General features: G+C 40.6%; 1 protein-coding gene across 2 annotated transcripts in view; it reads right to left on the reverse strand.

Moving 5' to 3' along the window:
- Positions 1 to 14,915, reverse strand: part of LOC125452501 (peroxidasin homolog) — a 243,236-nt gene that overhangs the window by 133,803 nt on the left and 94,518 nt on the right. For both annotated transcript variants that reach the window (XM_048531013.2, XM_048531012.2), the window contains exons 2-3: positions 10,479 to 10,550; positions 830 to 901 (exon numbers count right to left, since the gene is read on the reverse strand). In XM_048531013.2, coding sequence (XP_048386970.2) covers positions 830 to 901; positions 10,479 to 10,550 — 144 coding nt within the window. The remainder of the gene's footprint in view (positions 1 to 829; positions 902 to 10,478; positions 10,551 to 14,915) is intronic.

The raw sequence follows: 14,915 nt of genomic DNA on the forward strand, positions 1-14,915 counted from the left end.
CCTTTTTCTTTTCTCCTTCAGCTTTCTCACTTGCTAGTTGCATTTTGGAGATTAAACAACCTGGATTAGTTTGGAAGTAATGTCTTAAGAGATCCTTTTTGGTGCTTAATTAAAAGCTTAGGAGCTAAGGCCTCAGAGCAGAATGGTTTAAATCTTCAATATACTCTTATCCAGCTACAAAAGCAGGTGTCATTCAGACAGTATACTCACTGGCAATCTCCAGGGTAGAGAAACCAGGAGTAATAGCCATCTGCAGTAAATTATGAAGATTTTTTAATAAGGCAAAGAGCCAATTTTATTTTAAACTTACACAGACAATTCTTTTATTTGCTTCCCGGTCTACAGCACCAAAAGTCTTCAGTAAGTTTGGTTTCTCACACATCAAAAATGTCTAATAAACAGTTTTAAAATGGGCTGTATTCAGAGGAATCTTCACACAGAGAGAAAACGGAAGGTCATGGAACTGGATCAAGGTTGGCCTCTCTAGCAGCAACAACTCCAAAACAAACTCTTTAAGTTGTGTACCGTGTGTTCAATTGCTGGTGCTCACCAGGAACACAAGAAGCAAAGGTTAAATACACACGTTCACTTCTCTAAAAAAAAACTTCTAGTGTATTTTCATAGTAGACGCATACAGATTCTAAAATCCAACTGGCCTGCATGGCATTTCTAAGCCATCATCTTTAATCATTTTTGAACCTTTAACTTCCGGCATTAATGAGAATTTGACAAAAGAGAAAGGAAACAAGAACTGAAAACATGCGTGTTCAAAATTTAAGAGCAGTTCAATTGGCCATTCCAACATTCAAACACAAAGTGATTTACTCACAGATATTTTAAGTTCTCCAGATCTTCAAATGCACCCCTGGGTATTCTCCTAATTTGGTTGTTGTTTAACAGTCTGAAAAAATTAAGGAAAATGTATTATAAGCCAAAAGAAGATAACTTTATTTTTTTAAAACTGCATTCAATGTTCATTTGTCTTTTTCACTCAAAACTGTTGGATGCAGCACATTATTAAAAAAAAGAATCACTTATCCGATTTTCATCGTCATATATTAATGGGGAACACAAACATTCACTGGTGTTCTCCACAATTTTAGAATTGAAATTATCATTCTAATGTCCGGTTTGAGAATGTAGCAACAGGGTATTAGTATTGACAACAGTTGAAGCTTGTTTGTTAGCTTTTGCCAATTTAAATATCTTATATGATATCCAGTAAGTTTAAGCTTTCCTTATGTGTTGTGATTTCAAGTTTAATGGAACTGTGGCGGTTATCGATAAATCCTTCTGATACTGCTTCTTTAGGTCTAAAAATCAAATAAGTCATTGCAAACACAAACATAATATTACTGTGACTGTGTCTCATCTGAAGGAGTTGATAAGAATGAGAAAGTACCCCCTGAAAAAAACAAGATACCCCCAAAAGACCAAAAGCTTGCACTTAGGAAATCTTTTGACCCTTCATTAAAAAGTAATCCCTGTTTTCCATGACCTGTTCCTTTCTGAAAATCCACCTCCATTGTAATGTGAAATGAATGGGCCTTGTATTTATGTAGCATTCTGATTAACTACCCTCCGAACATCCAATGGCATTTTATCTCAAAAATAATTAGAGTTATAGTCATAGATTCACACAGCACAGAAACAGACTGTTTGGTCAACCAGTCAATGTTGAGCGTAATCCCAAACGAAACTGGTCCCACCTGCCTCCACTCAGCCCATGCCCTTTCAAACATTTCTTATTCATGTACTTATATGAATATCTTTTAAACATTGTAACTGTACCTACATCCGCCACTTCCTCTGGAAGCTCACCCCACACACGAGCCACTCTCTCAGTTGCCCCTCACGTCTTTTTAAAATTTTTCTCCTCTGATCTTAAAAACATGCATCGTAGTCTTGACAGCTCCACCCCTGGGAAATACACCGGCCGTTCACCTTTTCTGTACCCTTCATCATTTTATAAGCCTCTAATGTCACCCCTCAACCTCCTAAGCTCTAGTGAAATGCATCACCTTTTAATGCAAACCTTCCAGTCGCAGTAACAACCTGATAATCTTTCCAAACCCTCTGCAGCTTCATAATATCCTTCCTTATAACAGGGCGGCCAGAACCGGACACAGTACTCAAGAAGGGGCCTCACCAAAGTCCTGTAATTGGACATTTTCAAGTAAAATCATTCTTAAACAGGACATTCATAACAACACTCTTTTAAATTTAAGAGACTAACAGTCAGTCCTTCTCAAAGTCCATCGGCATAATCAGCTTGTATTATCTTCCCAGTCAAACAATTTGGTCCCCCTTTAGCTTTAAAACATCACATCACCAAAGCTTGTTGTTGAGTAGAATCCACAACAAATGACACCCTAATTCCTCCATTTTAGCCTAAATCATAGAGACAGCACCAAAACATTCAAATCTTCAAAACTTTGTTTCTGTAAAATCAATATGCAGCTCTAATATTACAGCAGTTAAGAAGCAGTGAGCAGCTCTCAAGCCATGATTTAACTGAAAGGATGCATCAGCATTTTATTATTGACAGAGTGTGCAATTGTAAACATTTTCAAGTCTATTACTGCTGCCTAGGTTGCACTGCACACCTACCGGACACTGGGAATTCTACAAGAAGTTAATCAGTCAGCTGCTTTCATTAACCAATAACTGTTATGGAATATTTGCTGCAGCAGTAACATGACAGATATTCTTGCATTTCTGAGCCAAATATTGAACTGACATCTCTTTTCACATCAATTTGTAAATGCAAAGCAAGCAAAAAACAGGAAAACAGTCCAACCTATCAGGCAAACTACTTCTTCTTTTTCACATGCCACAAGCCTTCGATACAATAAAGGCTCTTCTATTTATCCTGATGTGTTTTGAACTAACAAGCCTAATAATCAAACAGAAACAGACCCTTCGGTCCAACCAGTCCATGCTAGACATGAGTTCAAAGTAAACTAGTCCTACCTCCTTGCACATGGCCCATATCCCACCAAACGTATCCGAACCATGTATTTTTCCAAATATCTTTTAAACATTGTAACTGTACCCTCACTCACCACTTCCTCTGGAAGTTCATTCGACACACGAACCGCTCTCTGTACAAAAAAATTGTCCCTCATGTAAGTGCTACAGGACAGAACATTTTCGATAGTACAAAACAAGGGTCCAGCAAGTATACAGCAGACACAAAATGTTTCATACCTTGCTGATGCATTGCAAAATAATCAACTGAAGCAGCTTCAAATTTTGAAGCTTTCAACCTTCACCTGTTCGATAACATTATTACATTTTTCCATTTGCAATTCTTAAGTCACAAAGACCAATTACTAGGGAAGCAATTAAGGGCTTTCACTGCCCTTTGGTTATATTTTATTGATGCTGTTAATAGCTAGCCACAAATAGAAAGATGGCCACATGGATAGAGAGATGGTTGGAGGCAAAAACATGCTTAAAAAATTGCTACGAAATGGCAAATGATTTGCTCAGGCGGATTGTTGAACAATTGCTAAATATTGCAACATATATTATCTAAACTTAAAACTCAGAAGAATAATACTGAAATGTGCAAACGATGATCAATCTCAATTATAAGCTCTAAGAATGATGCGTTTTCCAAATTAAATGCCGCGTCAAAATATACAAAAATGTGCTGGATATCGAGGAATATTCCACACAAAATCTAGATGTTAAGAATAAGAAAGTGGCACAAGTGGCAAATTGTGCTGCATGAGGAACAGTATTGGAACCACTACTGTTATATTGGAATCAAAAACACAATTTCTGAATTTGCATTCGGAGCAATGGTGAATACTAAGGACGACTGCAACATACTGCAGGACGTACAGTTATAGAATCAGAGAGTTGCACGGCACAGAAACAGACCCTTCAGTCCAACTCATCCACGCCGACTAGATATCCTAAACTGACTTAGTCCATTTGCTAGCATTTGGACAACATCCCTCTAAACCCTTCCTTTTCATGTACCCATCCAGATGCCTTTCAAATGCTGTAACTGTACCAGGCTCCACCACTTCCCCTGACAGCTCGTTCGACATATGCACCATCCTCTGCATGAAAAGTTTCCCCTCAGGTCTCTTTTCAATCTTTCACCTCTCACGTCAAACCTCCAGTTTTGAACTCTCCTACACTGGGAAAAAAAAACCTTGACTATTCACCCTATCCATGCCCCTCATGATTAGGACTGCACAGTGGCTCAGTGGTTAGCATAGCTGCCTCACAGCATCAGGGAACTGGGTTTGATTCCACCCTCGGATGACTGTGTCGAGTTTGCATGTTTTCCGTGTGTCTGCATGGGTTTCCTCCAGATGCTCGGGTTTCCTCCCACAGTCCAAAGATGTACAGGCTAGGTAGATTGGCCATGCTAAATTGCCTATAGTGTTCAGGGATGTGTGGATTATAGGGGGATGGGCCTAGGTGGGATGCTGTGAGGGTCAATGTGGACTTGTTGGGCCGAAGGGCCTATTTCCACACTGTAAAGATTCTATAATCTTATAAACATCTATAAAGTCACGCCTTAGCCTCTAATGCTCCAGGGAAAATAGCCCCAGCTTATTCAGCCTCTCCCTATAGATCAAACTCTCCAACCCTGGCCAGATCCTTGTACATCATTTCTGAACCCTTTCAAGTTTAACAACAGCTTTCATACAGCAGGGGAGAAAAGAATTGAATGCAATATTGTAAAAGTGGTCTCATCAATGTCCTGTACAGCCGCGACATTCCAAATCCTACGCTCAATCGACTGACCAAAGAAGACAATCATGTCAAATGCCTTCTTTACCACCCTGTCCACTTGCAACTCCACTTTCAAGGATATTATGCTTCTGCATCCCTAAGTCTTTGCTCAGCAACACTGCCCAGGACTGGATCATTAACCGTACAAGTTCACGCCCTGCTTTGCCTTAGTAAAATGCAACATCTCACATTTATTTAAACTAAACTCAATGTGCCACTCCTCGGCCACTGACCCATCTGATCAAGATCAAAAAATTGGGAAGTGAAGTTCAACACGCAAGGATGAGTGCATTTTGCCACAAATAAAAAAGTCATATTACTTGGAAGGTGCAGATCTATTTTGGCTACAATGTCACAGTGCGAATATATCAATCAGTAAAATTGGCAGCACAAGTATCAAGGCCATAAAGAAGGCAAACGAAACACTATGCTTGTTTCTACAGTGAAACAAAACTAAAGACAGTCAAATTATGCTAAACCTGTATCAAACCGTTTCCCACACCGCATAGTGCTGTTCGCAGTTTTGATTTCCATACGACAAAAAGGAAATAGTGGCAGTAGGGACGTTACAGAGAGGAATTTACAAGCATGATACCAGGAACAGATCAAAGACTGGATCTTTTCCATTTTGAGGAAATAAAAGGTTGAGAGGTGGGTGGTCTACTAGAAATCTTTAAAATTATGAAGAATGTGGACAGCGTGAGTACCAAGAGATTTCTTCCTGTGAGAAACAGCATAAATGGATGTCATCAATAAGAGACAGTGACCAAGACATGCAATAGGTAATTCAGAAAAAAAGTTCCTTATCACAAGGGTAGTGGGAAAGTAGAAATTGCTACCATGAAAAGTACTTGAAATGGTTGATGTGTTTCGCGGCAATTTAGGTAAGATTTCCAGAGAGAAGACTGTTCAGTGGGTTACAAATGGAATGCTTATAAGTTTACAAGATAACAAGGTGTAGAGCTGGATAGCCACAGCAGGCCAAGCAGCATCTTACGAGCAGGGAAGCTGATGTTTCGGGCCTAAACGCTCTAGGCCCAAAATGTCAGCTTTCCTGCTTCTAGGATACTGCTTGGCCTGCTCTGTTCATCCAGTTCAACACCTCGTTATCTCGGATTCTCCAGCATCTGCAGTTCCTATTACCTCTGCTTACAAGTTTATTACACTTTGGAACTGTATGTTAAAGTAAAATGGAGGAATAAAGTAGGTCACATCACTAGTTCAGAGTTCTGCTAACACAAACCCTGTGTGTTTTTATTGCTAAAAGATGAGAGGGACACTAGTTATTTTGCTGTAAAGGTGTTCTTAGTTGCACAGAATGGCAGAAGTGTCTATACTGACAGCAGACAATCTGTTAGCCTCTGAAGTCCCAGGAAGACTGTTAGATTTTAAGTGGCTATTTTTTGAACTGTTAATTTAATTACAAGATTGAGTATAATTGACGTATAAGGAATACATAATCAGTGATTCTTCCTGACAACAAGAATTATGTAGATAGCCAGAGACTAGAGTTGATAGCCACAGATTAGAGTCGATAGCCAGAGACTTTTCCCCAGGGCAGGACTGGCTGCCACGAGGGGCCATAGTTTTAAGGTGTTAGGAGGAAGGTATAGAGGAGACGTCAGAGGGAGGGTCTTCACTCAGAGAGTTGTGAGCGCATGGAATAGTTTACCAGTGGTAGTCGTGGAAGCGGAGTCATCAGTGACATTGAAGCGACTGCTGGACATGCACATGGACAACAGTGAATTGAGGGGAATGTAGGTTAGGTTATTTTATTTTTGGATTAGGATTATTCCACGGCACAACATCGTGGGCCGAAGGGCCTGTACTGTGCTGGACTTTTCTATGTTCTATGTCATTCAGGTTGTCATCGAGATGAGATCTGAGAATGGGTACATTCATGGAAAATCACTGAAGGATTGGCTTGCATCCTTTCCCAAGTATCAGTAAATCTCCTAGAAACTTCAGTCTACCAATATGGGGCTACAGGCTAATAGGCTCTGTCCTACAATGTGCAAGAAATAACCCTCATTGAGAAAGGCACAGGTTAATTATTACAAACAATTCTTGCAATCCTTGAGTGCTACACAGACTTTCACTGGACATTCATTAGAGATGAAGGAATTTACAATGGTTTAAGGCCAGAAAAGCCTTTGGACGGTGGGAGAAAACCAGAGTATCCAGCAGGAACAAATTCAGACGCGGGGAGGACATGCAAACTCCACACAGACAGTCACCCAGGACGAGAAGCAAACACGGGTGCCTGGTGCTCAGAGGCAATGGGGACTGCAGATGCTGGGGAATCCAAGATAACAACGTGTGGAGCTGGATGAACACAGCAGGCCAAGCAGCATCTCAGGAGCACAAAAGCTGACGTTTTGGGCCTCGACCCTTCATCAGAGGGTCTAGGATCTGATAAAGGGTCGAGGCCCGAAAGGTTAGCTTTTGTGCTCCTGAGATGCTGCTTGGCCTGCTGTGTTCATCCAGCTCACACTTTGTTATCACACGTCCCTGGTGCTGTCAGGCAGCATTACTAAACCACAGTGCCAAAATATCAAATTCAGCCAGCAATAATGGATTCAGGAAGGCACCTCTGCTTGGGTAAAAACTGGCTTTAACTAATTTGAATAATGTGTGAATATTTTATTTCTGAAATTAACTGTTATTTGGTCAAATTACTTTTCACAACACACTGCTGAGTCTCTATGTATTTGTACATATGCGTGTGCATGTGTGCGTGCGTGTAAGTGTGTGTGCGTACGCTACATCTCAAGAAGAGCAGTTGGAGATATTAGCGCAGTTTGAAGCAAATGCTAATAACCTTTACTTCTTTGCTTGGAGATATTTTGTTTGTAATAAACAACACTTTGTTCCTTCAAGAACCTGTTAATGCGTTTTTAATGGTGAGTCATTCACAGACTGATAAATTGGCAATATAACTTCCCTGTTTAAACATGACCTTTCCTGTGATCATTGGAGGGGAGCAAAGAAAGCTATCAGTACACTCCTAAATGAGCTCTAACAATATCCTGTGAATGGCTGAAAAATAAAGAGGTAATACATTTGCAATGATATAACACTTTTCATGACCACAGGACATCTCAGAGTGCTTTGTAGCCAGTAAAGCAATTTTTTCTATTGAATGTAGTTGCCATATTAATCACATAGGAAATGTGATTGATCTTCAACAAACCCCCACAAATAGTAATATGATAATGGGGGCTAGTGGGAGGTGATGGCCTAATGGTATTATCACTGGACAGTTATTCCAGAGGCCCAGATAATGTTCTGGGGACCTGGGTTCAAATCCCACCATGGCAGACGGTGGGATCTTTGTCAGAAAAAAACTCTTCTGGTTCACTAATGTCCTTCAGGGAAGGAAACTGCCATCCTTCCAATGTCTGGCTTACATGTGACTTCAGACACACAGCAATGTGGTTGACTCTTAACTGCCCTCTGGGCAATTAGGGATGGGCAATAAATGCGGCCTGGCCAGCAATGTCCTCATCCCGCGAAGGAATAAAGAAAATAAAAATAATGATCAGATACATAATCTTGGTTTCCTTAGTCTGAATGATCGAGGGGTAAATGTCAGCTAGTTAAATATCTCCTCAGCTCTTTTTCAAAATCATGCCATAGAGTCTTTTATCAGTCGAGCTGCTGGTCAAGTCTTTGGTTTAGTATTTCATTGACAGCTGGCACCTCCAACAATGTAATGTTCCCTCAGCATTGTCTTCTGCATCCAAGAGTTGGAGTGGGATATGAATCTGGCACCTTGGTGATTCAGAGGCAAATGCGCCATGAACTGAATCACAGTTACAACAAAAGAAGGAAGAGACAGCAGAAGAAAATTGATTTTCTTTCCAAAAAATGTCAAAGACAGGAACGATGTAGAAAATGAGTTAAGGGTTCTGTCAAGATGTTGTGGAAATTGGTGAATTTGAACATAAACTGGCTGTTTGTTTGGATTAGGGGAGCCTTTTCTGGGAACCGCATGAAGGTGAGGAAATCCTGAGGAGAATGAAAATGAACCAGGTGCAAGAGAGATTGAATGATGATACTGGAAGGCAGCAACAAGTTAGGAGGAAAACAATAAGAATAGGCAACAATCAAGATCAGTAGTCATACAGAAATAAGGGGCAAAAGTTGCATAAACCAAATCAAGTCAGACCAGAGGAGTAAGACTGAGAAAATGGTGTTGACATCCTGTTGTCTCTATTCCCAGCTGTGGCAACTTTAACAAAAGGGGGAAACGGGATAATGCTTTCAGGCCCGTAAACTCTCAATGATGATAGTGCCAATTAACAATGTCAAGCAAGTCACTTCTGGCTCTTTGCAAATTTCCACAGCTGCCTTCAGGATTTGTCCTGTGCAGACCAGCTCATGAAAGGGTTTGCATCAGTTGTATTTTGAATGCAGATCAACTTGGAAGGAAGTCTTTGTGAAGAGGCAAAGAGGACTTTAGCCATCACATAAAATGTGTGAAGAACGTTTAGATGGTTCTCCCGTTCCTGCCCAATCCCCAGCGTCCATCTGCCCTCTGAAATATACAAAGCCAGCAATTTCCATTCTTCTCACTTTAAAAAAAAAGTCACTGCCCAACCAGCAGCAACAGAAATGGCCACTGAAGCCAGTGACCTGGATCTCTTCCCACTCCCCACCAGGGTCAAGAGATGTGACCACAAACTAACTGACAAATCAAAACCCCGGAAGGTTTCTACTCTCTGCCTGGGACATTTACCACCCTGAAGCTCTACCATGAAAATCCAGCCCCAGTTTATTGAGCAGATATATCCCAGTGTACCTCTGGATATAATTAATCACACCTTATGCCACGAACCAAAAAAAACCTAATAATTGTACAGTACCTTTCACATCTTTGAACATGCCCTAGTACTTAATAGCCAATTAACTGCTTTTCAAATCTGCCATTGTCGATTGTCACAGAAGCCCATCTAATACAGTGATGTTCTCGGGGGAAGGAAATCTGCCACTTTTACTTGTCCAGCCTACGTGAGACTAGAAATGCACTGCAATGCAGTCAGTTCTTGTCTACCCTCTGAAATGGCCTGGCATGGCACAAAGGCAAATGGGGACAGATGCTGATCTTTCCAAACGTATCCACATTTTGTGAAAGAACAAAGAAACCTGCTCTGCCAGTGAAAGCCAAACAGGCAACATACCTTCTCAGCCAAAATACAGCAGCCACAACACTCTTTCAGAACTGCACTGAAGTATCAGCTTGGACATATGTGTTCAAGATAAGTGGCAATGAGTTCACTATCTTATGGCATCAAGTGAGTTTTACCAGCTCACTGAAGAATCAACAACATTTTCACAAAATAAAATCAGAGATCAAATTCAGCTAAAAATAAGTGAGTTGTACTTCTATTCCACTGTGTGATGTAAAAACTACATTTATTTGGGCTACAGACTAAAACAAAAACTGGAAAAGATATTCCTTTAAACATTTAAACACAGACAGGCAGACAGTACTACAAGTGGTAATGGCAAAATTACTTTGAGTTCTCTCATTTACATTTTGGCTGAAGAACATTACATTTGATTGGCTTCCCAACTCATTTTATCATCACTCTCTAATATTTCTAGTTTGACACTGATGACAGGCAACTGGAAGTGAGACAGAAAAACACAAGTCTAGCAGTGCTTTGCTGACAATAACGAGCATGGAAGAGTGAGTCGAAAAGGGCACTTACAGTGTATTGAGGTGCTTCAAACGTCTGAAAGCTCCAGATGGGATATCTTTGATTTTATTGAATCGCAAATCCCTGATAGAAACATAAACAGAAATAACAAGGATCAATCACAACTAATGGCATCAGTTTCAGAAAGATTCTACTTTTGCATTTTTATTAACTACTCAAAACAGGACTTGTAAGATCTTACAACAAAATGTGAATTTTGACCATTGTGTAAATAAAATCCTGTATTTGTCTTTCCCCTCCTTTATCTCTTCATAACATGGCCAGCAAAAGTATAAAATATTTTCTGTGGTATTGTACATGTTTTATATTGCTCCTGTTTAAATAATCTGATGTAAGGCTCTCACTGAAAGGAAGTATTTTGTAGAATCATAGAATCCCTACAGTGTGGAAATAGGCCCTTTGGCCCAACAAGTCCACATCTAGCCTCAGTGCATCCCACCCAGACCCATTCCCCCTAATCTACACATCCCTGAACACAATGGGAAATTTAGCATGGTCAATCCACATAGCCTGCACATCTTTGGGCTGTGGGAGGAAACCGGAGCTCCCAGAGAAAACCCATGCAGATACGGGAGAATGTGCAAATTCCAGACAGACAGTTGCTCAAGAGTAGAATCCAACGAGGGTCTCCGGTGCTGTGAGGCAGCAGTGTTAACCTCTGTGCCACCGTGCTGCCCCAGAAGACTGAGGCACCAAACCTTTGAAGATTTAATGGCCGGCTCATACCTTTTTTTCCCCACAATACATTGTACAGCATTCTAAAAAAAGGAATTCAAAAGAAACAGAACGTTGTCATATCAACTCAACTAAGGACAATTTCACTACATTGCAGCATCCATCTGTGAACTGCGCTGCAAACTGTAACAGTCAGTAACCATCATGTCAGCATTCTATAGATCTGGGGGAATCCCAAAATAACGGCTTGAGATGAGTGACTAATAAGGAGAAGAGACAAAAACTAATCTCTCAGTAACAAAGATTGTGGGAAAGTATTGAAATTGGCCAGATAAAGAGGGACACTGTCTGAGAAGTTTTTGGATGGTTGAATGATTCACAGGAAGCTACGCACAGTTGTCAAAAACCACAAAAGGCTTGCGTTTATCATAAAATATGTACAAAATTGCATCATATAAATGAAAGAAAAATCTGCAGATCACATGTGACTGTCACTATCGTCTGCTTTGAAAAGCTCAAACCAACAATCTGTTCTGGAGTAAGTCAGAACAAATCTTGTCACTAAGAGTTAACTGAAATATAATAGCATGTTATAAATCAACTTCCATCTGCAAGCAGGCTGCATGGAAAACAATCATATTCCAGTACAACTGTATGAAATACTTCTTATTGCAAAGATAGATTTTATGGAAGGAGACAATTACTCGGATTCTCCAGCATCGGCAGTTCCCATTATCACTGCCATATCTTTCTCAAGTCTCCAACTCCAAGACAGCCAAGAAGACCTGGAAATGCAAGGCAAGTTACAGTAATGCCTCAAACCCAACTTTAATCAAGGTCGCTGCAAGTGATTGAGACATATCGAGCTTCATTCAAACTACTGGTCACTGGTTTAATCCATGAACTAAAGTCTGAAGCGTACAATCATCACACTCCAATGTTAATTCAAGTAGGAAGAATTGGTTTTATTTTAATAAAATTACAATAAAATTAAAATCTGGAAAAAAAAAATTGGCTTGCAAGGGCTATTTCAGATCCTACAAAATAATTCACTAGTACTAAGCACACAAACTAAATGATCATTTTGTACATATAATGCAAGTCAGAATCAACATAAGCATGAATTAACAGACAAATTACAGCCAGTATTAACACATGGAATTGCAGAGACGATCTCATATCCCCAAAAAAATTTGGCAACACTTACATTCTTTCCAACTAGGCCTTCTGTTTTGCTCAGTGGATTTGGTCCTCACGTCATCTACAACAGTAGTTCCACTCATCCAGAATTCCTTGAAGATTAGTGTTACCCAAACAGCACACCCTCCCCATACAGAATCTCCTTGGCTATGTTTACGACAGAGCTGATGACAAATTCACCGGTGCTGTCTTTTCAGCCCACAGAACTTGCTTTGCCATTCAATTAAATCATAGCTGATCATCTACCTCAATGCAACTCTCCTGTATAGTATCACTAGCGATTTCTGTCCTTAACATGCTCAATGGTTGCATATCCACAGCGCTCCAACATGGAGGATTTCAAAGATTCACCATCTTCAATGAAGAAATACCTCCTTATCTCAGACTCAAACAAGGGGCAGGCCATGTCTTCTGGCTTTAGACTCACCAGTCAGAGGAAACATCCTACCTTCAACAACACTGTCACATCCTGCAAGGCTTCTGTACTTTTCAATGAGGCCACCTCATTCTTTGGAAATATGGAGAATACATGCCCAGTTTCCTCAATGTCAAGGTTAACATGCAGGTTCAGTTGGCAGTGAGGAAGGCAAATTCAAAGTCAGCATTCATTTTGACAGGGCTAGGAGACAAGAGCAGGGACATACCACTGAGGCTGTATAAAGCTCTGGTCAAACTGCATTTGAAGTGTTGTGAGTAGTTTTGGGCCACGTATCCAAGGGTCTTCGAGGGTATCCAGAGGAAGTTTACAAGAACGATCCCAGCGATTAAGGGTTTGTCAAATGAGGAGCAGTTGAAGACTCTGGGTCTGTGCTCGAAGGAGTTTAGAAGGATGGTGGGAAGAAGATCTCATTGAACCTTACAAATACTGAGAGGCCTGGCTAGACTGGACATGGAAAAGATGTTTCCACTAATAGGAGAGACCAGGAACCAAAGGGACAGCCTCAAACTGAAGGGGCAATTCTTTAGAACTGAGATAAGGAGTAATTTCTTTAGCCAGATGGCAGTGAATCTGTGAAACTCATTGCCATGTCAAGGCCAAATCATTGTGTGTATTTAAGATAGCGACAGTTAGATCCTGGATCAGTTGAAGGGTTGCGGGCAGAAGTCAGGAGAATGGGGTTAAGAAACATACTAGCCATGACTGAATGCTGAATGCTGATGGGTCAAATGGCCTCATTCTGTTCCTGTATCTTATAATATAATGGTCTTGTCTGACCATTCAAGGGATTGATCTAGAAAAACCTCACTGCATGTCATAACATGAAGTATATACTTCCTGAGGAAAGGATAGAAAAACCTGATTAATATTCCAGATGCAGACTCACTGAGGCTCTAAAGGTAAAGTTCCCATCGTCTTACCAAATCATATAGCTGCTCTCTCATTACAGACAGAAATGTGGTGGTGGTTTAACCTGAGGGTCACCACACCTCAGGCAAGCGGAGAGACTGAGAAGCAGCATGTTTCATGGTAACCTCAGTTGGTGTGGGGACTGAACCCGTCACACTGATTCACAAACCAGCCATCCAGCTATTGGAGCTAACTGAGCTCCGACAGTGCTGCCTTCTTCTTCAGCTCTGTTTTGCCTGCAGCTCCCTTGTGTATCTGGCCAGGCAACGTTCGTATTTTAGCATCCTTCCTGTTAGTACTGCTTTCAGGTTCAAGGTCACCCAGGCACATGATGGATCAGTATTTGCCATTCTTCAAGAAAATTACGCTTGCTCCCTTCACGATCATTCCAAACTTCCAAAATTCCTTTTCAAACATTCTTGAAAACTACAGACAATCGAGACAACTTATAAAAGCTTCCTTTCTGAACAGCTTCCAAATCAAAGGATATCAAGGTAACAAAGAAACGGGAATAAAGGATATACTAGGAATTAATACAATATTTTAAAGAGCATCCTTTGCTAGTAAGTTAGCGGTCATTGGTTAATGCCTGCAATAAACAAATGAATGGCAAATTCCATGATCATTTGAACTCAATCAAATGGAAAGGGGCTGGTTACCAATGTCCAAGTCAGTCATTGGAATACACATGATTAAATAACAACATACACTTTCATACACTGAAGTACAAACCCAGTAGATAAAGAATGTACATAAGCATTAACAAGCAAGACCATTTCAGGAACGAGTGAAGAATGAGGGAGGATCAGCCAGGAAGTTGTCTCAAACCCTTGTCCTATTTTCGGTGACTGTTAATTTACGGTGCACTTCCCTTTTTGAAATAACTCTCCCTCGTAAAGGCAATTTCTTCGGAAAACGGGTAATGTCAGAAAATGCTTCTGTTGATAAACATCCGTTCGCCTGCCAAGCTGGTAAATGCTGACTGCTGGTCACAACCTGCCAAAGAACATTCTCCAGCTTTCCAGGCTCCAGACTTAAACAGTTTAACTTCTATTAATTGCTCTATGACAGGCAGCCATGCCTTTAGCTGTCAAGGCCCTAAGTTCTGGAATTCCCTTCAAACACTCCATGGCTCCCAAGCTCTCCTTCCTAAGGATTCTATGATGTTAAAGTCAGGATGTTGTGTGTTTGTTTTTAGGAAGTGG

Source organism: Stegostoma tigrinum, chromosome 4 (genome assembly GCF_030684315.1).
Source record: "Stegostoma tigrinum isolate sSteTig4 chromosome 4, sSteTig4.hap1, whole genome shotgun sequence".
Classification (NCBI taxonomy): Eukaryota; Metazoa; Chordata; class Chondrichthyes; order Orectolobiformes; family Stegostomatidae; genus Stegostoma; species Stegostoma tigrinum.